Source organism: Embiotoca jacksoni, unplaced genomic scaffold, assembly GCF_022577435.1.
Source record: "Embiotoca jacksoni isolate LCO1_2020_lvr unplaced genomic scaffold, fEmbJac1.0.p SCAF_10, whole genome shotgun sequence".
NCBI classification, from domain to species: Eukaryota; Metazoa; Chordata; class Actinopteri; family Embiotocidae; genus Embiotoca; species Embiotoca jacksoni.
Genome location: NW_027185230.1, coordinates 15,757,815 through 15,785,656, shown reverse-complemented (window position 1 = coordinate 15,785,656; position 27,842 = coordinate 15,757,815). Strand labels below are relative to the sequence as shown.

Genomic DNA, 27,842 nt, shown 5'->3' with positions numbered 1-27,842 from the left:
TGCCAAATGTAGTTCATGTTTATCATAACCGCTCGTGTGCACGGGGGCAGCGAGGTCAAGACTACACGCTGGAGCCAGATGTTTACAGATGAACAAAAACCGGTAGAATATTTTAGCAAATATAAAATCCACTGCTGCACTTCTCGTCCCTGAATAAACGTCTGGATTTAACAGTGAACTAAGCCTCTAAACTCGCCCGGTGATGCAGAGGTGGAGGACACGAACTCGAAAATAGGTCAGTAAAACTGAGTGGTCACTTACTGAACTATTTCTAGTCATGACAAAACCGTTTGCGTCAGGTTGTGGGATGCCGAGTGCACATCTCTTAAAAATCAGTTATACATTTTCAGTAACCAAAACCAAACTGCGTAAATATTTTTACTGCTTTTATAAAAAGTGACACCTCATTTGTCAGGAATCTAGTCTAAAAAAATTATGTTTTCTGTGCAGTATATATATATATATATATGTAATATATATACATGTAACTTTTTTCCCAATTGGGCCATTAAATGAACCGATTCTACGTCGTCTCCATTTACATTTCACAGAACTGTCTGGCGTACACTTTAAAGTCAAAAATAATAATAATAATTGCATGAAATTTAGGAATAATTACATTTATCACTTTTCTAAGCGAGTGTTGTCAGGCACCTGAGAAATCCCAAATGCAGTAAAGATCTGAGGGTTAAAATTAAGACTCAAGACAGCGTCGTGGTTTTTTTTTTTCCAAACAAAAAGCTTTTATTTATTTTTCATGTGTATCTGTTTAAGCGGTCTTTGCAGCCCTGGTGCGCTTCTTTTTCACCACAACAGGCTTCTGGCTCTTCAGAATAGCACTGGCACGACGCAGGGCGGCCTGGGGAAACAAATCACACTTTAAATATTGCTCTTGAAACTTTGACAAGTCAAAATTGTAACTACTCGGTGAGATTTGTTTTGTTTTGCCTTCGAAGGATAAATGCTGAACTCACCATGCGCAGGTCCTTCCTGTACTTGTTCTTGCGGATGATGTGCCTCAGGCTGTTCAGGGTGGCACGGGAGTTCTTGTTTATGGTGATCTTCTCGTAAGAGTTGACAGGTTTGTGCTGACCTGTGAAACGGAGGAAACAAAGTAAAGCTTTAACATGTACCCACAGAAGCTGATAGATCCCCCCAAAAAATAAAATAAAATGATTTCACATCAGAAAAAACGTCGAGTTATGTAAACTTGTTCAACCTCGTCTGAGTCACACGCGACATGTCTCCTGTTCTCAAAACTCAGGAATCCAAAGACAGTTGAGAGATAAATCTACAGGAGGGTTGCCGTCATAATTCCTGCTTTGAATTTCTTTAATTTAAAGCCTAAAAAAAAGACTCGACTTGAAATAAGTAGGAAGGAACTGAGGAAGCACACCGACTCAAAAATATCTACACGCAAAAAAAAAACAATAAAAAACACAGCTGCTGTCCTTAATGACATCACTGACACAGAAGAATCGCTTTCAACAATTTACGGTCATTTTTCGCCTTCAGAATTGTTTTCCCTTTAATTCAGTGAGAAACAGATGACAGATTGTACGGTTTCGATCTCCTGTCAAAAGATTAGGAAGAAATAAGCGTCAAGATATTTTACCTGCACGTTTCTTCAGCACCACGACGATACCCTTGCCGTCGGCCGCTGGCTGCACGCCGACCGTCTTCTTGTGCACCAGCCCATTGAAGCGGAAAGAGTTCCTGGCCTTCAGGTTGTTGGGCTCCTGTCAGATAAAACGGATGAAATTCAGATAACCGGCGGCAACGTTTAGAGGAGAGGTGTTAGGAATTTCCCCTCCAACATCTGAACTGGGCTGAAGAGTGCGCCTTCAGTAGTGGGTCGTTTTGTCGTCGCTTAACTGTAGGAATTATGTAAGGAAAGCCACGACAACTCAAAGAGAACTAAATAACACCCCTCACACAGGTTGGGTGTTTAATTTATGTTTTTAAAAAAAAACAAAAAACCTTTTAACAGCTATTTATAGTTAGTTTGATCCAAACCGAGATTGGTCGGGCCAAAATAAAAAAAACTTAAAAGAAAGATCTGGAGGTCTGGATCAAAAAGTCATCAACAGCATCTTTATTTATTATTTATAATTAAACATGATCTTCCTGGGACACTTTCATTGAATCCTTTTTCAGGTGTGACCACATGTGTACTCACGGTGCTGTAGGTCTGTCCGTTCCTCTTGATGAGGAAGCTGGAGTTGTTCCTGATGACCATCCACTGCAAACTGGACGACATGATGAAGAACCTGGACGACAACAACAACAACAACAACAAAAAAGGACTCGGATGTTACTGAAGAATTCATATTAAAATAAATAAATTTAAAAAAGGCAGCCTACATCTGACAGCTCATGTTTACTTTTTTTTTTTTTTCTCCTACTAACGCCGGCTATTTGCTCAAATGTCACGACATGAACCGGATGAGTTTGGTCAACCGAGAAAGAAAATAAATACAAAATAAAGGTTTTATAAGCTGCTCTAGCGCGTTAGCACACTGTTAGCACACTGCTCAGCCCGACGGAGCGCGGCGAGGCCTAACCGGGCGACGCGCTTTTATTTGCTCATTTCTACTCGCAACAGGGGCATTTACTACCACAGGTGATGTGCAACCGTAAACACAAGAATAATATCTTACTTTACGGGGATATATACGATTAAAAAGAGGGGGAAAAGTGTAGTTTAGTGCCCCGGCTATTAGCAGCCGAAACGACCACGTTACCTTCTGGCGGAGGAAAAGGACCGGAGAGGCCGGAAGCCGCTTCACGCAACCCCCTTAACTGCGATCCTTCCGCACACAACGATAATTATTTGTTAAAAATAACAACTAAACCATATCTTGAACTTTTAAAGGACATAAATCCAATGGGATTTATATTTTCAGTAGTATTTTTTGAACTATTATGACGCTATATTAAATTTTAAGTGTACATTTTATGGAGAACTAGTTATTTGCAAGACCGGCGGAGGAACACGTTCGCCGCTCGCTGTAAACTCCCGACGTGTCATCGATGTGCGCCGCGTGTTTACACAGATAGTCGTCAGAAAGGTATCAGCTGTTTTAACGACCAAAACCAGGAGTGTAATTTCTTATTTAAAAACACAAGTGCACGTGGTGCCAACACAGAAAGTATATAAGACAACCGCTGTGGGGGACATGTGAATATTTTGGGATGTTGGAGAAAAAAAAAAAAAAAAAAAAAAAGTTGTCCGAGGTGAAAGTCATGTGGGAAACTGCTGCTCCGTTTAAAGTTACGGTGTGGTTCAACATGGCAGGTGGAAGCGGTGTATTCATGTGAGACGCCGAGCATGGAAGAAGATCTGGAGACACTCGGGGAACAACTGTACTCTCGGATTTACCCCAAACACACGGAGAGGGCTGGGAAACTCACAGGTCAGGTGCACGTGCGCTTTTTGTTTTGTGATGATGATGATGATGGTGATGGTGATGATGATGATGTTACCACCGTCAGCACAATCCGCATAACCACGTTTTTAAAGCCCGCCTGCGTATTTCAGGGATGTTACTGGAGCTGCCACGTCCTGTCCTGAGCCAGATGCTGCGAGACGAAGCCATGCTGTCTGCAGCTGTGGAGAAAGCCCTCCGAGCCCTGCAGCTGGCGCAGGACCCCAGGTACAGGGTGGGGGTGGTTGGTGGTGGTGGTGGTGGGCAGGGTGGTGCTAGTACGTCCTGAGCCTGATGCATCCCAGCAGTACTTTTGTAAACGTACTCGGTTACTTTCCTATTAATTCCACACACTTTGAAGGCATTTTGATGGTTTGAGTGTGCTGTTTGATGCCTTTTTGATCCAGACCTTCAGATATTTTAAGTTTGGATCAAACTGTAACATGGTTCAGACTCGACTTGGTCCAGATTTTCAGGTGTGAAAATGCTTTTAGCCATAAAAAAAAACAACAAGATTTCTAAAACATAAACTAAACATCCAACCTGTGTGTGTCGTTTTTAATACATGTGTGTTAAGCTTTATTTGAGATTTAAAAAAATAAAAAATAATAATGACATGGACTTTTATTTGAGTATCAAAGCATTTTCAAATTGTGTGAGTTCTCGTGTCTCTGCACAACAGCAGGGTCACGTCTAAGGATGAGGACGACGTGTCCGTGTCTTCTGACTCTCTGGGGGACCAGCTGTTTGAGCTGGTGGATGTTTACAACACCGGCCACTCACAGAAAATCACAGGTATGTAAAATGCCCTTCGACTCAGGAAACACAAAGTAGAAATGAAGCAGCTAAAGTTAAGGTGATTTCTATGATACATCTAACATATGTTCAGCTGAAGCAAATTTACAATAAGCTTACACCTTCAAAGTAACCTCTCGTCATAATGGTCTGTAATTCAGTTTTCCTAGGTTTTTTTCTTGATTGGTTTTCTTATTTCATTCGTAAATTACAATATAGAATATTGATTTTCCAGTTTATTGTTTAAATGTGCATGTTTAACTGCGTTAATCATCAATAACTTTGAGGGTGCCGTCACTTTTCCTCTGCAGGAATGCTTCTGGAGCTGCACAACGATGTCGTTTTAAACCTTCTTTCAGACCCCAAACTGCTGGAGGAGAAGGTGAAGCTCGCCCTGAACACACTAAAAGAGTAGGTTTCTTATTAATATATTTATATTAGCTTTTAAGGGCATATTTGTTTTCTTTTCTGTGCGCATGTTCAATTTTTTTTTTTTTCATTTCTAACTGAGCCTTTAATTTGCATTACAGGTCTATAACATTGGGTTAGATTTATGTAATAAAAGATTAAAACTATTAATGAGGACTAGTAATAATGCTCCTGCTTCCCTTTAGGCAGAGCGTAGAGGAGACGGACGTCAGTGACTCGTCGGAGGCTGATGACTCAGAGCGGCTGGGAGAGAAGCTCTTCTCACTGGTGGAGAAAATGGATCCACTTCATGCAAATGATATTACAGGTGACCTGAGACGAGAAATACCAACATTTAATATATTTGAAAGTTTTTTTTTTTTGGTAGATGCCTGAAACGGTGTTGAAGGATAAATAGCACCAATTATATGTCGGTGGTATTCTGTGTAGGTATGCTGCTGGAGATGGACCCGGCTGCTCTCCAACAGCTGCTCCGTGACCACACAATGCTGAAGGTGGCTGTTCAGAAAGCACAAGCAGCACTGGACACTTAGACCTGAGCTTTTTCTACTCCAACAGAAGAACACAACTACACTTTACAGACAAAATAACACATGAATTAATCAGTGACTGATGAGACAAGGCTGGTAAGATCTGACGCATCCCTCCCGGAGATATTGGAAATACAAGTTACCTCTTCCATAATTCTTCTTCTTTGTTTCACGCTGACTGATGAGTGGACTGAGGACAAAGTTTGATTGGACTTGAAGTGTCTGAGAAGCTGAAACAAAGTGTACGTCTCTGATGAGCTTCATTAATACCTGATTATCCTGCATAGATAAAAATGACTGAACACGTTCTATCGTCTAATGAAAAATAATTATCCATTAGCGCAGGGGTGTCAAACATACGGCCCGTGGGCCGGATCCGGCCCGCCAGATGACTTTGCTAAGTGTGAAAATTACAGAAAGACATACATTGCATTTCTATGAGAATATGGAGGTTTATGAGTACAAACGTTTTGTAATTGTTTTTTTAATCGATCCAGTAATTGCTTCAGAAACAGCGTAAATGCGACGTCTGCTCCGGAGGGAGAAGCTGCTGCTGGCTTTGTGACCCGTTAAATCTGCAGAGGAGAGCCCAGGCAGATAAACAGTGGGCTGATGTCTGAGTTTTTGCTCTTTATGTTTCTAGTTTATTGTAGAAAGACCTTTAAAATAGGGTTTATCATCCAAAAACCTTCAATGATTTAAACATAGAGAAATGTTGTTGTTATGTATGCATTATTATGCTATGGTTTTACTGGTCTGGCCCACTTGAGATGAAAGTGGGCAGTATGTGGCCCCTTAACTAAAATGAGTTTGGCACCCCTGCATTAGCGTGTCTCCACCAGAACAGATGGGAGTCATTGTCTCCTGATGAAAATGTTTACATTGAGCTGTAAAGCTCCACAGAAAATCTTTATCTAAGTGTTGCAAACTGTTGTGCGGTTTGATTTTTGTTCTGTAGCTGTAACTGTAACTTGGTGAAATGTATTTGCAAACAGAAAATATAACAGATTATATATTAACTGAGGAGGCTTCATATTTTTTTTGTACCTGTTATCAGTGTGGCTCTCTGGACTGAAACATCTCAACAGCTATTGGATGGATTGCCATGAAATGTTTACGCAGATGTTCGCGTTCACCAGTGGATAAATGCTTCTAATTGCCTCCATGAGCTGTGAGTCACTGCTGCAGCTGTTGATCATGTTAATTAGTAGGCCAAAGTGCAATAATTAACTGACTTAATTGACGTCACCTGGTAAGCAAGGGTTTAACCTGGTATACAAAATGGTATGGTATGCATTCATGTTACAGTATAAAAAACAACCACACAAAAAAAGTAAACGGAAAGTAGCGCAAATTACAAGAATCTGGCGAAATCAGGTTTTATCCTCAACCTGAGCGTCATGAGAGAAAACACGGTGCTGGTGGTGGACGCTGCACACTGACCCTGTAAAAACAGCACCTGATCAAGAATTTTCTTATTGACTCTTTAGAGAAACAAGCTCAGTTCTTCATCCTGATGTTTGGAATTAAAAGTTATCAAAATAATGAGTTTTCGTCGATCGGTGTGCCCGTTGCGTGGCGGCCAAAAAGTGACCCAAAAGTCGTGCTGTGGCATGTTGTCAAAACTACTAAGTTCCAACGATGCTCCAAACCTCGTGAAACACGCGTTAGGCACCAACTTTCATGAGTTTTTGAAGATGTTAAAGCCTCCAAAAAAAGCCTTTAAAAAAAAAGAAAAAAATAAGGAACGAGATCGAGAAAAAAAAATTAAAACTGGCTATGCGGACCTTAATTAGATCCATGTAAGCTTCAACAATGCCTTTAATGTTATTTACTGTCACTAGAGGATTGAATCACATCTGCACCGACGGGCAGACTTTCTTCAGTCACTTTATTTTAAAACACTATTTTATGTAATAAATGAAACCAGTACACGTGTCGTTCAAAGTGCTACAGAGCGCAGAAAAAATACCTTTATTACCATTTGTTTCTACCTTTTGTACTTGATGTTTTTCTGTCAAGTTTTACATGAGTTCTAAAACATCTGGGGAAACATCTGCTTCTCTCAAACAGAAGGGGACCTTTTAAAATCATAAACTGACATCTACAAAGAAAAATCAAAAAGAAAAAAAAAAAAATCACTGAATCAGAAAACGTGGGATGACAAACGACTGAAATTAAAACCACATCAGTTGACTGAAATGGCAATAAGTAGTTGGAGTACAATTAGCTCTTAGTTCACAATTTAGATAAAGATTTATTTGTCTGCGGAAGCGGCCAGTAAAAATGATCAGAATATGAATCTCGTCATCTCATCAAACACATTTTTTTCAAAGCTTATCAGAAAAAATTAGTTGCTCTCTCCACACACACACGCACGCACGCACGCACACACACACACACACACACACACACTTTTATGCCTACAGCCCATAAATACAATCAATCTGATATACAAATATTTGGATAGATTTATTTTTAGCGAAAATGCAGTTTTATTCCTGGTTCCTGCTGTTCTGAAGACCACCCCTCGATTCGATGTTTCAGTTTCTCAGAAGAGAAACTCTGAGCTCGACTTGGACGAAAGACCTCGACACATCTTTCAAAGTGAAGAGGTGATGGGCAGGAGGACATTTAAATAAATATCTGAAACGAGCAGCATCCTGACGCTGCACACTTTTCTTTCCTTCCCGCGTCACTCGACATGCTTCCTTTACCGGAGGGCGACTCGAGGAAAGGCGAACAACCACGGCAGACAAAAGCGACAATTCATTCTGCACAAAATGCTATCTTATGAAGACAGAAGAGCCGCACACACGCACGACTCCACAATATGAAATTAAAAAGGTGCCACTTTCTCCCTGTCCATCACACATATCATCGATCACAGACGTTTAGACAAAAGGGAAACCTAAAACGGGAACTGGGACGATCGTTCTGTTAACCGTGTTATACTATAACGGCAGCTTTAGAGGAGCAACGTGTTTATTGTACACTAAACTATGTCTACATGAACGTACACTTTGTGTATGAATGCATTAAAATCCATTATATGACTGTTGTCTGTTTGGATGCAGGAATAAAGCCCTTCACGGAAACGCCTGTTAAAAACACACCAGTGACAATTACTGAAGTGAAGTCAAAGAACAGAGTGGTTAAACTGCTGGACGAACACCGACATGATGGAGACTGTGATCACTTCTTAGGTCTTCTTGGGTGCAGGCGAGAAAGAAGGGTCCTTAAGACAAAGAGCAGTATGTCCATGTACTTCATTTACTCCCAGGTAGGATCTATCCAACAAGTCTGTTCACACAATCTCTCTGTGGGATCATGTTTACTTCATCACTGGGTACTGCCGCTGACCGCCCAGGCGGCCGGAGCGGAGTCCACCTCCCGATGGTGCACTCGTCTGGGGGACAAAAAACAACAACACAGAGGATTACAACAGGAAGGGGGAAAAAAATAAAATATATATATATATATATATATATATATATATATATATATATATATATATATAAGGGGAATTTTACGACTTCAAAATTATACAAACTTTCTTCTTTAAATTCGTACCTGTGCAAACTGTGCAGGGTTGTAAAAGGTGACGCCTCCAGTAGGTGCAGTTGCCTGGGCAGGCTGACTCTGTTCGAGGACACACACAGTTACTGAAGAGTTACTGTAACAGGGGTGAACTCCTACTACACCGAGATAAGACAACATTATAAAACACAAGCAGAAGAAAAGTGGAAAGGTAAATGTTGACGAGGATCCACAGTGAGGCAGCATTACAAACCACTGGGACACTTATTTTAGTAGCCATGCAAGCTTTATGGTGGGTTAATGAAGCGGTGAGATCCCTTGACAACAAGCACGGGAGGGGGGGAAGGAGGGGCGCTCCCCTGCAGCAGTCTCCAGCATGCTTCACTCTGTGATCTCAACTTTCCAAATAAATGTTTCACTACTTTAAACAAGACTGTGGCTCTGTGACGCAGGTAAATGCTGACATCAGCAACCTCACAATACCATAACTCAGTAGAGCTGAGGCCGATGGGAATGTATAAATTATCTAGTTCTTGAGCGATTTCACTTAAAAACAAAAAATATCAACCACATGGGGGAGCTAAGGACAAAGTTAGGAGATCACAAAAGTCAGTAGGATTCATCTTCAGAGGGGTGTAAATGTTTGTACAAAATTTCATGGCAATTCATCAAACAGTTGCCAAGATATTTCAGTTTGGACCTGCAGATCGATATTCCCATCCACAGAGTGACGCCGCTAAATGTCGCTGAAAAATAAACTCTTAAATTAGTTTTAATTTGTGTTCTTTATCACAGACGCAGAGTTTAGTTAGTGATGCTGGAGACAGCAGGCCGGTGAGCAGGCAGACACCTTCGCTTGGATTTGTGGCGGCGAAGTTTTTTTGGGGGGGATGCAAAATGGTGAAGTGTGCTACGGGTGAAGTAGTGAGCAGGAAGGAGGTGGAAGGAGGTGGTGGTGGTGGTGGTGAGGCGGGGGTGAGAGTGGACCTTGTGAGGTCCAGCTAGAGGTACCTGGTTTAAATGCTGACTCACTTCGCGTGATAAAGAGCTCATTGAGCTAGAACGTGAGAGCTGAAGACAGCAGGAGGGAAAAAAACAAACACAAACCACAAACCCATATTAATAACCGCCCATGCAGTGGATTAGATCTGCTTCCACTGTCTACCAGTTCCAAATGAAAATGGATAAATCAAGAGTTAGAAAATTATGGTTCTTGAAAAACAGACATGGAGAGAATTATATTATAGCAGCACCCGCACCAGAGACTCGACTACATATCGAGGCATTTAGCGTGATTATGAGGTAAGATTTCCAGTTGACATGCGTGCATTCTCGCCTTTTCCTTCTTACATTAAACTTTGTCGTACAAATAAGCAGACCGCGCGCGCTGGCAGTGAGCTGGCAGGCATCATGTGACAGTGCTGCAGCAGCAGACAGGTCTTACCTCCCCGGACTGTGAGCCATCAGGCACGGGAGGACCTTCTGCGGCAGGCGGTAACAACATCGGGTTGAACATCTGAACAGATTAAAGTACAACAGAGGAGACTGTGGATGAGAAGAGCTTTGGCTTTGTACATCATGTGTCTTTGCTAGATTCGCCCTCCCCAACGTGCTACGTCCTCCTACAAATGTTATGAAGGCTCCCTTGTAAATTTTGATGTCGTAACTTGTTTGAATTATAGAGATGATGAAAATTAGGTCAAAATGCTGATATGTTTAAAACAATAATGTATTTCCAGCTTCAAAGCAACAATGTGAAAAGTTTTCTTTTTTTTTAAAGACTAAATCCCAAAACAGATGTAATACTACACACCTGTGGAGCAGCGCTGGTGTTTGGTGAATTCTGCTCCTGATTTCCTCCTTCACTTCCCTCCATAGGTTGTTGATCGTCAGGCGCTTCACCCCGGGATACACAGAAATAATTTGTTACTTCAGTCCTGACTCGCTCTGCAGCTCCACCTTCCAAAATCAAACAGGACTCATCTACAACCACCGAGGGTTGTTGTTTGTGCCTGTGTTGGAAAACCAAAGCTACTCTACAACCCTGATGTATTTTAACAGCAGACACACACACACACACCTGAACTAGGCACAAAGAGGTTAGCGGGCATGGGCATGGGCGCCAAAGGAGCAAAGATGTCCGCTGGAGCCGGGGCCAATCCGCCCGGTTTGGCAGTTCTGCTGGGGTTCAGGAAGTCCACGTATCTGCTCCGAGTGCCTGAGGAGACAGAAACACATCTGAGTGGCAAGAAACACAGGAAGTAATTCTACCATGGTATTATGAACGGTCACGTGTGGTGTTAGTGTTTGTGAGTGAGCCTCATCTCATCTCACCTGCCTTCCAGGAGAACATGTTGACGGGAGGACCAGCACCCGGCGGTGCAGCGGGCCCCCCTGGACCAGGCATCGGCGCCATCTTGGGGAAGCCAGAGGGAGGCGGCGGAGGGGGCTTACTCTAACAAACGAGAAGAAAACCGTCCAATTTTTTTTGGAGCTATGAAGCTTTCAGACCTGTTGGAAAATATAAATCTGGATCGTCGACCGATTTTTAAACCATTACTTACCTCCTCTTCAGGCTCGTTCAAGTCGACCCATTTCTGCTTCTTCTCATCCCAAACAATCTGATAAAAAAGATCACAGTGCTCACATAAAAAAAAACAAAAAAAAAACCTGTGTAGAAAGTAAAAAGACATGCACTATCACTTACAGATGGGTTTTTGTCATCTGGCAAGTAAGCCTCATTCTTCCCCTTCCCAAAGATCCAGTTGACCCAGCCGCCGCCACCACCACCGCCGCCCCTCTGTGTGTGAAAAGAAGAGGAACCATTTTTACTGAACACTCGTGAACATTGTAGGAGTGCCAGCTGAAGATCCGAGAGCTCCCGTATGTATTATGAACCTTCTTTGGAGAGTCCTTCTTGACTTTCTTTGCCTCTTCTTTACGCGGCTGCTCGGGAATAGAGGGCGGAGGCGGGGAGGCCTGTTTCACCGCAGAGTTGCTCCGCTCTCTTCCCCCAGAGTGAGTGGAGGACTCGGAGGTTGTGCGAGAGCGTCGTCCCAGTCCCTGAACAACAGAAAACACTCATCATAAAATATATACTGAAAACCGAATGTGTCTTCTGAGGCTCTTGTAGAAGGAGCCTCTTTTTGGGATGACTTGACAAGGACAGACTTCCTAGATTTCCTTTTCTTTAACAGTTTACAAGTAGTAATTCGTATTACATTATTGAATTGGATCCTGAAAACTAATCAGGTGAATCTTTCCTTTAATCCACTGGATAATAAAGTAAAAAAAAAACAACAACAAAAAAAACACTTCACTGCATTGGTTGGCCAGCTCTCCTCGGCACAGAAGACTACAAATTTGAAAATTATAAAAGTGCGGATTTACTAAGGTTACTCATCTCTGCCTACTGCTAGCGTCTTGATGTGACAGTAGCTGCTACTAAAACAAGCCTAAAACTGGTACAAAGTCCAATAATGTTAAAGAAGTTCAACGCTAAATCAATAAACTAAGATTTAAGGGCATTTTCTGGAAACTGAAGCCAAGTTAAAACACCATGTCTAACTTATGATTGGCTGTGCAGCTCCATAATAAATGCCTTATTTCTTGGCACATAAGCAAAGACCACCGGACTGATTAAACAGAAGTTAGCAGTTTACACATGACACACAAACGCACCATATGCATTGAAGATTGTGAAGTAGTCCGTTGTCTCCCGGGACCCTGCAACACCGCAAAGACAATGTTAAAAGCATTATCTAGAACATTTAACGGCACAAAAGGAAGTTCACTTGCCAAAAAAAACCCCAGAAGTATCATGGACTGACCATGTGAGCCATGTGGTCGTAGAAGTCCCTCTGAGGTGTGTGGGAGCCTCTGGGCGGGGAGGTCGATATTGGTTGAGCGGTCTGCATCTCCAGTTGGTGGGCCTCGGGCGGCTGCTCTACGTGTGACATGTGCCCAGGAGAGGGGGGCATGTGCTGAGGCATCTGAGGTGGCGGATGGTTCATCTGCACGGGTGAATGAGGCATCTGAGGGAGCATGTGGGGTGACATTTGGCCCATTTGTGGAGGCTGCTGATGAGCTCCTGGGTACATTTCTGACTGCTCAGGGGGAGGTTGGAAGTGGGGAGGGGCGAAGCCAGGATCCTGTGGAGGGTAGTTTGAGGTGAGGATCTGGCTTGGTGGTCCAGTGGGGGTTACTGGGTAGAACTGGGGCACATCATTGGGGGGTAAGTGCTGCGGAGGAGGGGCCATCCCGTCTTGGAGGATGGAGGTGGGAGCTGAAAGAAAACACAGGAGATGAGATGAGACTCATTTTGAATCTAACAGTACAGAGAGGTTGAAAATGAGACCACCAGAGTTTGAACTGTACACACACCTGGAGGCATCAACTGCACACCTTGTGGTGGAGGTCCAGGCAGTAACGAGCTCATGAGTTGGTTGTCAGAGGTTGGGCCATCCATCTCCAGCGGCAGACTGTAAGGTTCAAGTGGACTCGGCTGGTCCTCAGAGCTCGGGCTGCTGCAGTCGAACTGTGAGGGAGTTGTTCTGTCTGCGTTGTACGTAATCACACCCGTCTAAGAAAAAAAAGAGAAGAAAAGCATTAAACATTTGTCACATGTTTACAAATGATCCAAACCATTTCATAAAATTAATCCTTTGAATTTTCACACACTACAACTTGAAGAAATCAAATGGAAACGTGATTTATTAGGAGTTAACAACAAGCAAAACAAAGACAAGTTTCCACAAGTCCTTTCTGAATCCTGTAAAATCAGCACATTTGACTAAAACCACTTTTCCTCCTTCCTTCCTCACCCTGATCTGTCCGTCCAGCTGCCGGAGGTGAATCAGCCATTCCGGCTCATTGAACAGCTCCTGCTCCGGCTTCTCCTTCAGTTGTGGATCGAACAGTCGCAGCTTTTCAGACATCTGTCAGCAAACAGCGTAAAATGACACGTGTTAGAGGGCACAAACTGGCACCTGCTGTATTTATAATGACTCTACAGAGGAGCAACAGAATGAGTGCATACCTGTATGATCTGACTGATGAAGACAGGAGAGTAGTAAGAAGGCTGCATGAGGACAGTCTTTGAGATAACTTCACAGTAGTGGAAGGCCTGAGCGCTCAGGCCTGCTTCAGCCAAGCGGCATGCATAGATCAACTTGAACACCTAATAAGAGACAATCAAGAACAGAGACCCGAGTTATTCCTTTGTAATATCTCCATTGTACACATCAGTTATCATGTATTGAGCCACAGAGGTAAGGAAATGTAAACCACTTCTTCATTTTTAAGCCCAGACCTATTTAATATAATCAGTTCTTTCAGCTATTCGGTTCTTGGTATGTACTTGTCTGTTTATTAGTCATAACAATAAAAACATACCTGGAAATTGGGAAGTGAACAGGGCTGGGAGCCCAGAGACTGAGCGTACTCATACGCCTCAGTCCTCTGGATTGCTTCATTGGTCGCAAACTGGTAAAAGGATAAACTGAAACAAAGAGACAAAGATAAAGTTACATGTGTGGCACAGCCAAATGATTTTCCACTCGTGGTACAACTGGCTGCGCCCATATATCATTCTGCTATAGGGGCAATAATTAATATTAACTGGGTAAATCCTCACTCATCCCACACTTTCACTCACCTGTGGTTGGAGCCAATCAGAACCATCTTGGTGCTCTTCTTTGTGAAAACTCCCAGACCAACCTGGGCCATCATGTAGCAGAAGTGTGCGGCATCGATGAGCCCCTTCGAAGCTGCCACAAGACAAAATGAGAAAAGAGTTTGAGGGATTGTGTTTGTTGGGGTACAGCTGAGTCCTGGTAGTTACTGGATTTCTGCTACAATCCTACCGAGAGTGTCGCCCATGGTGGTGATAGTGCGAGTATCCAGGTCCAGAGTGTGTGTGAGGTTAGAGAGCACCATGGCCAGATGAGGGCGCCAGTCGCCCCACTTCTCCTCTCCGCAGCACTGCATGCACACAAGACATCTCTCAACAAAGATGGCAAAAAAAATTGACATGCAGGTCTACACAGTTGAAAATGTTGAGCGATTAAGGACAGAAGGTGGAAGTAATGCGTACAGTGGCTGATGCAGGCATCCTTCCTGACATCAGTTGGTACACCGTCTGGAGAGGATCATTGATGGACAAACTGTTGGCAAACCTAAACAACAAAGACAGACAAAAAAAAAAGTCAACTGATCTGTAAAAAGTATCACAGAATAAAGAGGCAAAACAGGCTGTTGAGTCACAGCCTTATATTACTGGTACTTTACCTTGTCATGACGCGTGCGTGAGTCCTGTTGTCCATCTTACTGGCCAACAGCAGGGCGTGACCCCAGAGACCTCCCTTCATGGCTGCTTCAAGTGCATCCTGTCCCACAGACAAAGTGGAGAACATTTCAGATCTCAAGACCAAATTAAATGACAATAACACACTCATCATGTGCATTTCTTACCTTCTTGCGGCCGAACAGCAGCAGCTCCCTGAAGCGTTCGGTTTCCTTGCCGACGTTCTCTGGGACAGTCATGAAGGTGTCGGATAGAAGGGAAAGTGGTCCGGCTCCCGGCTCTTCCTCGGCTCGTGCCAGCGGCTCATTGTTGAAATCAATCAAGTTGGCTTCGTTGGGGCTCTTGCCCGGAAGCCAGACAGAACGATGCTCCTTCAGCAAGAGGTCAGCGATGTCTGTGCCGACAACAGTCTTAAAGAACAGAGTGTGACAGTGAAAAAGTCATATCTCTGCTTTCACTTATATCTCTATAGTTAAATATTAATTTTAATGCTTAGTCAGTGGGAGTATTGGTTTTATCTAATTTACAGTACCAAGTGTCAGTCATGCGTGAGTCAGTGGTCAGCAGTGACATGTCCTGATAAGACCTATCGTGTCAGCACAGAGGTGGCAGCAGCTGATGGGGGGTAGCATGCCTTTTAATTACAGTGAATAGGACTCCTGAGTGATATGTGATGGCATGTGCGTTCCTCGGGAAAGCCCTACTGGAACATGGGACCTAAACAGTTTATAAGGCCGTGTTCAACAGTTCCACTCGGTTTGTTGAGACTCTTGATTTTCAATAAACCTACACGGCATCAGACTCTGAAGACTGTGTTTGATTTGGAATACTAAGAGCGGTGAGAGGTGAGCAGCTCAGAAGAATTTCCACCACAACTTCTACAGTATGTCTGACAGATTCTCAGCAATGTGAGAACAGTCTTACCCCATTTTGTCTACACATCAGCATGATGAAGTCCCAGAGCAGGCGGGCAGAGTCTTTGTCCAAGAGGTTGTTATCCCGGGAACACTCCAGTGCTTTGTTCTGGGAGAACTTTATCACGTCCACTTTATGGGTCTCCTCCCTGCCAGCGGGACGCAAGACGTGAGACGGGATATCAGCGACTATTCAAACCCATTCTGCCAATTACATATGCTGATATCCAGACATTCACATGCAGCAAAAAAGAAAGACCTATTTTGTGCAAATTCACAAGCATTTGGTTCGGTCTTTTGGATCAGTTACACATGATGAGAGGAGGAGACAAAGTTTGTAATTGTACTTTGGTCTGCCGAGGAAATTAAAAGTAAAATTGAAAAAATGCATAACAATGTTGAAACTTAAAACTTCTGACAGCAAAGTAAGAGCTGGTAGTAACACCATAATAATAATGATATCATAGTGCCAACAAAATGAAACTGTTTATTCATTTTTCTCTATTCAAACAGAAAAAGCCACCGGCAACACGTTGACGTCAGACAAACCAACCTAGCGCTTCATAGGTTAGTGACTAAAAACTATTTGTGACGGATAAAGAAGGCAGAACACACTTACTTGACGAGGGGTCCTGGGAAAGCTCGTAGTTCTGCCTGATCCGGGGTGTCCTGCAGCATTGTCTGGAAATACAGGTGTGGGATTAAGTTCACGGGTAACAGGGTTTAGCTTACTCCATTTGAACTTGTCTCTACAGGTCATTTAATGTTTTAAATATAGTTCAGAGTCCACTAAAGTGAATTTATTTGCCAGTATTCATTATGTTCTTATAAACATTACATTGCATTCTTGTTCTTTTGTGAACTCCCTCCTGTACGCTCATATTCATTCTTGCTTTCCACAAAACAGTGATGTTAAATGTTAAAATAAACACACCTCCATGTTGTGGATATCAACTAGGGCAGGCTGTCCAGCTGAGGGGAGATTGGGCAGAACTTGAACCAGATGACCACCAGGTCCGAAGCGGGCACAGCGGTGGGGTATGGTGAACTTCTCTGGGGTTGTGGGACGAGGGGGAGCTGGAGGAAAAAATAAGGAGTCAGACTTGGAGTACGTGGCTGAACTCTGCTTGGGATCTTTTTGGCATTTAGAAACGGGTGATCCTTGAAAACTGTAAACTGTCTTGAAAGTGAGGGTCGTGTACTTACGCTGCTCGGGGGCGATCCAGGTGCCGTCTGTGGTGTACTCAGAAGGGTACAGGTACTGGCTGTAGTTCTGGGAGGCATCAGTCTGGTTCGGGTACTGGCCATAAGAGTAGTCCACAGCCAGAGTGGATGCTGTGGTGTCATAAACTGCTGACACTAAGTCAGGCTGGCTCCTGTATACCTGACTCTGCAAGAGGAGACAAGGAAAAAAGAGCATATTATCAAATAATAAGACAAATGAAACCTCACTTCTGAGCTTTTAAAGGTCCCATATTTTCCACTTTTCCACAACAGCTTATGTCTTTCTTAATAAGCTTATCATGCTAAAGAGAGCCACAAGGTGATATCAAGAGAAGGTGGAGCACCATTAAAGCAGCACTGGCCTGTACTACTGTAATATGTTGGCTCCGTCTCTGAGTCCCTGTACTAAGGTTGAACCAGAAAGTAGAAAAAAGTACTACCACCAACATAAAAGAAAGATCATTCACCTGTTGTGATTGTGAGCTGAAGCTACTCCGTCTGCTGTGGTGACTGTGGGAGCTGTGTACGCTGTGGGCCGACTGCTCGCTGTGGACGCTGCGGCGGTCAAAGTCGTCGGTGTACGTTTCTCCACGACGACGGTAGTCATCGTCGAAACTGGCATCGTAACCGGGGTAGTACCGCCACTGGTCATCGTAGCCTTCTTTCCTGCGAGAGGAGCGTACAGCATTTGTAAATCTAGCAGCACTCCGTACTGCCTGCTTATTCGATGGATCATGTAATCCATGAAAGCCCAGCAGAAGCAACCATCGTAACAAAAAGCTAACAGTATGTATCATCTGACAAATTCTATGTAGAAGCTTTAAATCTATTTTCCAATCAGACACATGATTCGACAAGGTTTACCGTTACAGCAGATAACTACAACAACACTGCCTCACATCACCTATTGCTAAATAATAACAACAATTTCACTGACATGAAGCACTCAGGGTGTGCAAATGGTTTTCTCTGCATACCTGGCAGGATACGCTTGTGGATTATAGTAGTTTTCTCTGCCTCTGTAGGCTTCATCGTAATTAGCCCAGTAGGCCTGATCATAGTATCCTCTGTATCGTGGGTCGTACTGTCCATAGTTGTATCCTTCCCACAAAAAATATGGAGAAAAAGAGAGGGTGATTAATATGTACAAAAAAAACATGAACATACACAGAAGGATTAATACGTTTTGTTAACTAATAACCTTGCAACAATTTCAGGGAACAAAAAAGGGGGAAATGAGTCAAAGCTTTCCACGCTGCGGCTCATACCTGCGTAATCATACTGCTTCTGATAATCTGCATAATATTCACTATAGGCACTTCGGTTTGCTCTGTGGTATTCTTCAGGATAACCTTGCCTGTTGGGGGAAAAGCAAACAAAAGGTGAGATTTACAGGTATCCATCTAAAGATGGTTACATAATATACACCAAACAAAACCAAGCTTGATTTCCGAGTTCTCGATATTCTCTTAAGTAAGATATTTACAAACTCAGTGTAACTTTACGAGGAGTATCTCCCATGTAAATGATGGTGTAAGACGGAGAGAGTCTCACTGACCTGGACGAGGGTCTGTCAGAGTACTGACTGGCCCTAGAGCTGGGTCGGTCTGGCTGAGGCTCTCTATACTGGTAGTTTGGATCACGGTATGTTGCGGTCTGCCCATCATATCTACCATACCAAGGATCTCCTCTGCCCCTGTATGAACCATCCTGAAAAATAAAAGCACAAATAAGGGAATTTACCATTGAAATTCATATATTTCATTGCAACAGCTGCATATGCTTGAACCTTTCATCAGGACCGAGGATTGTACAACTTCACAAAAACATGGCAGATGAATATTCAAAAGCTAGCATAGAATAAAGGACTTTACACTTACTTGATAATATGGCTGTGCTCTCGGATCCCCGGGTGGAGGTGGGTACTGGCCAGGAGGATACGGTGCTCTGCCATCCGGGTATTCTCCATAGTTACCATAATAGCCACCATACATCTGCCCTGGCCCTGGAGCAGGGGGCCCGTAACCTTGATGGCTGCCTGCAGAGGAGGGTGGGCGAGGTGGTTCTGCGGGAGCTGGTTGGGGTGCCCCTGGAGGTGCTGGTCCTTGAGGCCCTGGAGGGTATGCAGTGGCAGGAGGAGGAGCGCTCCCGGCAGCAGGCCCCTGTGCTGGAGCTGGAGCTGGATACTGGTCAAGGGAAGGTTGTGCTCCACTCACAGGAACAGGAGGAGCGTCGTTTTGTCCCTGCGGGGCAGCCTGAGAGTCTGATGTCTTAGGAGATTCAGCTAGGGGCTGCTGGGTATTTGCAGCTGCTTGGGAGGGTGCTGGAGGTACCTGGGAGGCAGACAAAGAGGCATTCCCGTCCATTCTTACCCCCTGCTGAGAATCTTTGGTGACCTGTAGGTAAAATCCATTACTAGATTGTGGAGACTCATGTGAGGGCGGGTGGCCAGATGCTTGGCTTTGGGCTTGTGATTGGTGCATAGAAAAATCAAGCAGTTCATAATTTGACGGCTGATTATGATTAGCGACAGGAGCAGTCACGAGAGAAGCCTGCGGATTAACTTGGAGAGCAGAGTGGCTGTCTCCACCCATTGATTGGGCCCTGGAAAGAGGAGGGCAGACTGGCTGAGACTGCGGCGAAGCTGTGACTTCTGACGGGTTGTCTCGAGTCAGATTGAGCGCACCCTGATTAGGAGCTGAAGGAGAGAAAGTCATAGGTCCGGGAGGAAAGAGTGGGTTTTGATTAGAGGTTACTGTTGGTGGTTGGGAAGTACTGGCACCCTGCACCTGTGCAAATGATCTCACAGGTGGGGTCACCTCCCTAAGGCTACTTTGACTGGCTGCTTGAGCAGGAGTACTCGGGGGAATCACACTGTAATTGGACACTGGTGGGGCAATCAAAACAGGCTGCTGGAGCGAGCTGGACACGAGGAGAGATGCATAGCCCAGGCTGCCTTGAGAGTCACTTGGCTCTGCCTCACTCACCTTTGGTGGGTTCTCTAGATTCTCTGAGTGTTGCTGAGGTGTTGGCTGGATTCTCTGGGAGGGCTGCAGGTCCAGTGGGAAATCCTCTGGAGGTTGGATGACATCGGCACTGGGCTCTCGTAAAGGGGCAAGAACTGTTGGAGCAGCAGGGGCAAGCAGGATGTTAGCGCTTAAGCTTGCGGTATCATTCTGAGCCCACAGAGTAGTGGCAGGGCTTTCACAGGGCCGACTGGCCCCAAAAGCACGGGACGAAGGTCGAGAATGAGAAAGAACCACCGGGTATGTTAGATGAAGTGCGCCACCTCCAGCCCCAGCTGGCAGCGGGTGTCCGGGGCCATAAATATTTTCCATGTTATCTGGTGGCTGCTCCATGTTGCCAGGTGTACAATCTGCTCTGCCTTCCGCTACCATTTTGGCCCTATCAACTTCAGCAGGTCGTACCCCAACTCCATGTGAGCGCACGGGTTCAAAAGAGCTGTTAGCACTGGCCTGAAAAATCCCCGTTGGTTTGGGAGGGCTTGGTGTAGGAGGCCATGTCTGCTCCAGGGAGCTCTGTTGCATGCCCATACCTCCAGCTGGAGAAGTGTCAATCTGCTCAAAGTAGCCTCCAGTGGCAGCAGGCAGGCTGGCGTCATCAGTTAGACGAGGGCTTTCCTGCTGAATAAAGGTGCCTATTACTCCCTGGTGTCGACGGGAGCCAGTTCCACTTCCATGGCTCATATTGCTATAGTTGGATGACACACTGGCAGATCTCATTGGTCTTGGAATTGAATCTGGGGTCTCCAGGTTGGGTCCAGTTTCAAACTGGTCTGCTCCATGGGGTGCAGGAGCAGGAGCAGCAGGACTGCCATGAGTTTCACTGGGTAATACTTCCTGGTTCGGGACACACTCCAAATTCTCTACATGGTCAAACTGGGTATCAGCTGGCTTCTGGGGACTTCCCTGTGATGGATGACTGTCATCATTCATATAAGGTAGGTGTGAATGACCTTGAAGAGAAGCTCCTTGGTAATCCAAAGGAACATCTGCATGGCCGCTGTGGGCTTGTGGGTTGCTGTGATGCGGAAATGACACAGCAATACCATTCACTGCCTTTTTTCTCTCCCCAGCCAGCGTTTCCTCATTTTCCACATCATTGTCTTTGAAGAACATTGGCAGTGTACCAGACTCCTGACAGTACGGAACTGGGGCAGGGGCAGAACTCGGCCCGGGACCGGTGTTGGAAGCTTGTTGAGATCCAGCAGGGTCAGGCGGGGGCTGAGGATGGCCCAGGCCAGTACCCATTTGGTGGTAGCCTGAGTCCTGTGGAGGTTGGCTGAACCACGGGTCCTGGGGAGCCGAGCTCTGACTGAAGTAAGTCTGCATTTGGAAATGCGGATTATGCTGCTGGGGTCCATTTGGGTCTGGCCAGTGAGAACTAGGGGATCTTACAGGGTTTTGAGGAGGAAGAGTAGCCGGGTTCTGGGGATGCCCAGGTTGTGCTGGAGGGGTGGAGGTGTTGTGCTGGGGTGATGGGCTATGGGCGGGGTACATCTGAGCCTGCGGAGGTATATTAAAAGGCTGTGGTGGAGGGTCACTCGTAGGCTGGAAATAGTTCTGAACTGATGGAGGGCGACTTCCGAGATCAGGAGCCCACTGGGAGGATGAGCTTGTGGGAGGCAGTGGCTGAAAGGGAACAGGAGGAGCTGGAGCCTGCATTTGAAATTCCTGGGTAAAATGTGTCTGACTAAGTGCTGGGGCCATAGCTATAGCCATAGGTGGTGTTTCTGTGGACATGGATGATGTCTGTTCTCTCGAATTCAAATAGCTCAGTTCAGTATTTGAGGATGCATATCCCAGGGCACCTGGTGCTGGGAAAACACCAGGGGGTGCTGTACTGTGAGGGTTGAACAGGGTCATCCCTGGCAGAGAGGATGGTGAGGGACCAGACGAAACAGCGGGGACACCCTCCAGTGTCTGTGGCTGTGGAGGCAGCCCTGAGCCAGGTTGAGAGTACATGGTGTTAGGTGGGGTTTGCATTGGTGGAGGGTTGCTGTTAGGTATCGTTGGGAGTCCACCCGCAGCCATAGGGGGGGGAGCTCTACCAAAACCAAAAGGGTCTGTCATGGGTTGGGCAGCAGGAGGCATTGCGGCAGGAGCGGCTGCTGCTGCTGCTGCTGCATGCTTGTGAGGCCTGGTCCTGCGGAACATATTGGACCCAGAAGGAGGAGGGCCAGAGGATCCTGGAGGTCCAGTCCGAGGAGGGGGCTGCATGTCTGCAGAGCTAACAGGTCCGAGGACCAGTTCACTTTAAGAAATATAACTGAAGAGACTGAAGTCAGGCGTAGCTGGGTAGAGAAGAGGAAAGAGGGAGTGGTTAAGAAAAAGTTACACATGCCTTACTGATGGACTTTACCACACCTTTATTTGTGTTGTAGTCTGTTCCTATTTAAACAAAGGGTAAAACGTGGCAAGTTCTGCATCAGCGCTAAGATTTTATGACGGATAAATATGGTACGACACTAAGTACAACATACCTGATCAATTGTAATGAAGGCCGACCTTAATTACATCATCCAATCTGAGTCAAATGGTTTGTCAAATACTTGATGCTTGTCTTTTCCAAACATTATAAACACAACCATATGAACACATGCAAGTCTACACAACTGTGACGAAGCATGTCACATATGTGAAGAATAATATCTGTCATATTATAATATATATAAAAAACACATCACATTCTTAAGTTAATATCAATAACACAGAAATGTTTAAGCAGCTTAACTACTTATTGAAAAGCACCTGGTTTTGGATCACAGACAGCTTTTGCAAGAAGGTCATAAAGAGCCTGACTGCTTCTAGAAAGGACCGACAATTGAGCAAATTGCCATTGAAATTATAGACGTTTCATGAATTTTGTTTAGGATGAAAACAAAACAACAACAAAAAACACATATTTACGGTTGAACTTGTATATAAAAAAAAAAAAAAAAAGGAAAACACTGACGGAACTGTCAAATCCTTGCTTTTAAAGTTGAGGTTAATAACTGTACCACAAGATGAAATAACATCATCTGACAGGTACTGACACTGCACATCGGGGGAGCCAACACTGAGCATTTGAAATGTTAGAAAGAGGGCTAACGTAGTAACCCAACAGTCTCGGTCAAGATGATCTCTCCGGACGTGATCCCGGATCTTTAAAAAAAGGTTATAAATCCACCCAGAGCTGCTCCGACCTCGCAGGCTTAACGTTAGCATCGAAACCAACTTACAAAAGTCTCCAAAAACTTAAGACATGAACTGTCGACTTCAACGCCAATATGTGATAACGGAGGGTAATCTAACCGATGGCTGCTGCTCTTCTTCTTCTTCTTCTTTTTTTTTTTGCCCCCCGGCACCACATTAAGTGAAAAGGTCCGGAGTGCTTTCGCCTAACGGCTAACGGGAACGCGACATGTCCCGGACGCCAAACACCGATATCGAAAAAGTAAAACGTAAGACTTATCCCTTTTGTACTGATTCAGCAGTGACAGGAGCGCGCGCACACACACACACATATATATATATATATATATATATATCTCGTCGAGCATAATTTAACAGGTTCACTGCCTGGTCAGCTAGCGTTAGCATAGCTAGCAATGCTAACTAACTAGCCCTGTGCTAACTTACAGGGTAACAGTTTCCTACTTTCTTTAGATGCCAAATTAAAACGTTCAGAGTTCAACTTTGTCAGTTGGGTTACACATTTACTCTTACCCGATGTCGGAAATGTGTACATATATATATATGAACAAAAAAATTCTTACAAATATGCAGGACAGCGGCTCTGACACACCGCCACCATCTTCAATGAACACATCCTACTAGGCGACGTGTACAAGCCGCGTCACGGGCCAAACAACGGTTGCGTCATAAGAGGGCGGAGCTTGTTAAAGGTGCTTTCTGTCAATTTCTCTCAATCAAAATCCTTTTTTTTTTTTTTTTTTTTGTGCAATGAAGAATTACTTGGATTGAGCAGGATACGGGTAACAAAAAAAAAAAGAATATGCAAACACACCGAAAGTTTGGAAAGCTATACATATATACTTAGATAGGTGATATATTTAAAATAGATATAGGTAAAGTTGAATATATTATAACCATAATCCTGCATAATGTGCAAATATCATCTAGCATGTAGATAAATACATATACATGTCATTAAAGTGTTAAATCATTGGTATTAATAATATATGTAAAAACAATAAGGTAACAGAACTCAACAAAATAAAAAATCATACATTGGAACAGTACACAAATCCTACACAGAAATGTGCATCAACAGACTATAATAAACTATTAAATGATGCCTTGTAGTCTCAATTTAATGAGTGCAGGCAGAGTTCACGAGACATTTGTCCACTGGGGGGCGCTAAGGTATTACCCACCCATGATACATCGGCTCATTGAAGGCATTGCAAGAAAAATCTCGTGTTCTTTTGTGTAGTTTAACTTCATTAAGGTCATGAAAAATGCAACATGCTGCGTTGTGACTTTGTACTTTTGGACTTAAAGAATTTGATTTATCAGTGTGTCTCACTTTTAATGAGATGATAACTCACTGGCTGTCCGATAAAGAATACAGCAACATAGGAGTTTAAATCGGAGTTTATACATTATATAGCTATTCCACAGTTATGGGCAGTTCAAATGTATGCAGGAGTAAATGTATACAGCAATGTGAAGAAGGAATATAACCGTGTGTGGGTGAAGGAGAGAAGAGCTGTAAATACTGTTAACTAAATGACGTAGGAAACAAGTTGACTGACGTTATTTGTGACAAACATTCATATTTCCAGATTTAAATGATTTTTGAGACACCCTTTTGATAGTGTCGTGTTTCTAAACAAGCAAGCAAGGAATAGAGAGACGTAACCCTGTAAATATAGAGGGCTACTAAGATGATCTTATAACTCATAATCCTGCATAAAAGAACTGTGTTTATTTGGGAAAAAAAAAAAAAAAAAAAAAAAAAAAAAAAAAAAAAAAGTGCCAACTATATTTGTTGTTGATTAATTTAAAAAGGCGGGTGAATTTTATTTTGAAAATCTGAAGCGGAAAGAGAATGAGCTCCGCCCCCGCCCCCCTCCCTCGTGGGTGCTGCTAGGCGACGAAGCGCGCGCGTTGAAACTTTTATCCCCGTCCTCCAAACTTGAACATGGATGCTTGTTTGCGGTAGAGTGTCGTGAAACGAAAAGAAACACGCCATAAAAAGACCTCTGAAACTACTGGGACTTTTCTCGGTGAGTTCAATTGTTTCTGAATGACAAGTTGTTTGAGTCAGAATTAAATATTGTCGAGCTAAATTCCCGTTGGTGGTGTGCTAACGGTAGCTACCGCTACCTGAGCAAATTACATGTAAAATTGTACAGGCCCGATTTGTTTTTTTATGAGTTGTAGTTAGTCTGCTTTAACTTTGTACGTAAATAACAAACATAACTTTGTAGAGGCTTCATGCACCGAGTCTGACTGAATACTCTGCAATGCAAAGGGCTGAAAAAAGTGTTGTTGTTTTTTCTGTGGTTGCTAGGTGATGAGGCTTCAGGAGAGCCCCTTTTCTTATTCCTTTTTAGTAAGAGGCAATGTTCTTGGTCTGTTTTATATGTTTGTGTACTCTGAATGAATAATAATAAATAATGTGATGCATCATGATAAAATGAGAGAGTTGAATGTAGATTTTTGAATGTGACTCGGACTGTGTTACACAGGTCAGGTTTTGTTGTTGTTGTTGTTGTTGTTGTTGTTGTTGTGGTGAATGAGATCCAGTCCAAAGATGGCGAGCCACCGTACCGGGATCCATCGTGATGAGGACCGATGTCAGAAGAGTTTGAAAGTTCTTCGGCTGGATTGTGAACATTTCTGATTCTGCTGAGTGGTGAGAATTAGAGATTCACTGAAACTCTACAATTACACAGAGACTGAATTAAATCCCCTGGGGATGTTGGTGTGTAAATGTATGTGTATATATATATATATTGTATTTAATTTCTGGGCCAATTTTCTTTTTGTGTTCTGTTATTTGGTTGCTTTATTGTGGCTGTGTTTGGTTATCAGTTTAAAGGTGACAGGTTCTGCCACACTTTCAATAGATGCAACATTTGTTATGAACTTACTGAGTTTGGTTCATTAATTTACCACTCTGCTCCATCAGTCGAACCTTATCATCTGGTCCAAAACATAAACTAAACATTAAATCTGTATTCTACCGAGTGAAATGGGTGTTACGGAGAGAATGAGAATTTAAGATACAGTAAATCTTCATAAGTGGGATTTATTTATTTTAAAAAAAACATTACTCAGGTAAACTAACATATTACTGTATTCCATTCTATCTATATGCATTACAAAATGAAAGTAGTATTAATATATATAATAACATCCACCTTTGAAATAGTAACGCATTATATACTGTGACTTTCAATGCAACCACTTGTCATTCACCACTAGGCCTGGAGTTATGTGACATGCAGCAATCTACTTGTGCAAAACCTTGCTTTTAAAGGAAATGGAAAAATACAATCTGAAAAGTTGTGGTCATATAGCACAAATGAAAGAAATCCCACATTGTCAGTGCAGAGCTCAAACACTCCTGACGCAAATACAACCACAAATCTTGCTTACACACCTCCTTTTTTTCTATTTTCGCTCAGACTTGTCAACCGAAACTTACCCTCCCACTGGACTGTGACTGGAGACTACAGGCTACGAGGCAGGTTGGAACAGACCTCCATGTTTACACCTAAAACCCTCTAGCTGGCTCGTCCTCGTGGTGCAGGAAGAGTGACGTGAGTAATGTGAGTGCCACCTGTGTGAAACCTCAGCTGCTGAAGTAACAACTTGTTAAAATGGTGTTCAATGTCTTTGCATAAAAAGGAGAACATTTATAAATAACATAATAAAACTTAATGAATCCAATTAATGTTAAATTTTGCTAAAAGGATTACTTTGCAGTATTTAATTTTTGTGCAATTGCTGCCTCAAACTTGGAACATGTGACACTGTTTGAACACATGGCAACGAGATTATTAATTCATGTCATTGGCAGGTTTTCCATATATTCATTGTATTGCATCATTCGTTGTTAATCTACTCTATATTCATCTGGACTGCCAAGAATTAAATAATAAATCAAACTTTGCTTAACACTTTTAAAGACTCAATCTCAATAAATAAAAAAAACTGCTTCATAAGCAGTAAAGAACTATTAAATAATACTGTATATGTTATACTATTTATATTATATTCTTACATGCAGTTGTAGGTACATGCACAGTGGTACATTTTTAATAATGTCTTTATCAACAACTAAAACTCTTCCCGTTGGCTCCTATGAGGCTTCTGTATAAACACACAATGACAAATGTACGAATAAATGTTCTGACAAACCGTGACACAAACAATTATAAAATGATCACATGGTGCATATAAAAGGCTAAATGTAGTGTCAAACCACATAACTTAGGATGTAGTTCTTGGGACTGAAGTTGCCCTTTAGGTTTTACATTACAGTCACTCGGCTTCTCACACAGACACACCACAGTGAACAACATCTGCACCCCCCCACCAGTAGATGAACACCACAACCACAACCTCTCGCTTGTCATTTCATGTTTCCTCTTCCCCCCCCGGCTCAGTTTGCAGCAGACAGTTTTATCTCTGCTCTT

The 27,842-nt window shown here is 43.5% G+C and overlaps 3 protein-coding genes across 7 annotated transcripts; 1 reads left to right on the top strand and 2 right to left on the bottom strand.

The window, feature by feature from the left end:
* Nucleotides 1-718: 718 nt before the first annotated feature.
* Nucleotides 719-2,809, bottom strand: rpl28 (ribosomal protein L28). 2 transcript variants are annotated; one of them, XM_069169478.1, is made up of 5 exons: nucleotides 2,745-2,809; nucleotides 2,180-2,270; nucleotides 1,616-1,739; nucleotides 975-1,093; nucleotides 719-859 (listed from the first exon to the last, which is right to left on the bottom strand). In XM_069169478.1, exons 2-5 carry the CDS (start codon nucleotides 2,258-2,260, stop codon nucleotides 770-772), a joined length of 414 nt encoding a protein of 137 aa, XP_069025579.1. In that variant the 5' UTR covers nucleotides 2,261-2,270; nucleotides 2,745-2,809; the 3' UTR covers nucleotides 719-769. The 2 variants fall into 2 exon arrangements, with proteins under 2 accessions (XP_069025579.1, XP_069025587.1); XM_069169486.1 differs by lacking the exon at nucleotides 2,745-2,809 and adding an exon at nucleotides 2,661-2,738.
* A 228-nt stretch (nucleotides 2,810-3,037) lies between these two features.
* LOC138210363 (polyadenylate-binding protein 1-A) lies at nucleotides 3,038-6,201 on the top strand. The gene is made up of 6 exons (XM_069169465.1): nucleotides 3,038-3,416; nucleotides 3,542-3,656; nucleotides 4,111-4,223; nucleotides 4,535-4,634; nucleotides 4,838-4,959; nucleotides 5,082-6,201. Exons 1-6 carry the CDS (start codon nucleotides 3,332-3,334, stop codon nucleotides 5,183-5,185), a joined length of 639 nt encoding a protein of 212 aa, XP_069025566.1. The 5' UTR covers nucleotides 3,038-3,331; the 3' UTR covers nucleotides 5,186-6,201.
* A 922-nt stretch (nucleotides 6,202-7,123) lies between these two features.
* sec16a (SEC16 homolog A, endoplasmic reticulum export factor) lies at nucleotides 7,124-23,995 on the bottom strand. 4 transcript variants are annotated; one of them, XM_069169403.1, is made up of 31 exons: nucleotides 23,946-23,995; nucleotides 19,045-22,478; nucleotides 18,723-18,874; nucleotides 18,433-18,521; nucleotides 18,142-18,265; nucleotides 17,632-17,830; nucleotides 17,147-17,330; nucleotides 16,875-17,017; nucleotides 16,560-16,621; nucleotides 15,951-16,089; nucleotides 15,194-15,436; nucleotides 15,011-15,108; nucleotides 14,817-14,898; nucleotides 14,587-14,704; nucleotides 14,379-14,490; nucleotides 14,117-14,222; nucleotides 13,761-13,901; nucleotides 13,546-13,659; nucleotides 13,106-13,304; nucleotides 12,553-13,007; nucleotides 12,404-12,448; nucleotides 11,621-11,785; nucleotides 11,430-11,522; nucleotides 11,287-11,343; nucleotides 11,057-11,177; nucleotides 10,803-10,940; nucleotides 10,536-10,618; nucleotides 10,167-10,238; nucleotides 9,734-9,793; nucleotides 8,756-8,824; nucleotides 7,124-8,591 (listed from the first exon to the last, which is right to left on the bottom strand). In XM_069169403.1, exons 2-31 carry the CDS (start codon nucleotides 22,402-22,404, stop codon nucleotides 8,517-8,519), a joined length of 7,098 nt encoding a protein of 2,365 aa, XP_069025504.1. In that variant the 5' UTR covers nucleotides 22,405-22,478; nucleotides 23,946-23,995; the 3' UTR covers nucleotides 7,124-8,516. The 4 variants fall into 4 exon arrangements, with proteins under 4 accessions (XP_069025504.1, XP_069025521.1, XP_069025513.1 ...); XM_069169420.1 differs by having other exon boundaries at nucleotides 9,755-9,793; XM_069169412.1 differs by having other exon boundaries at nucleotides 13,127-13,304.
* Between the last annotated feature and the right edge of the window lie 3,847 nt (nucleotides 23,996-27,842).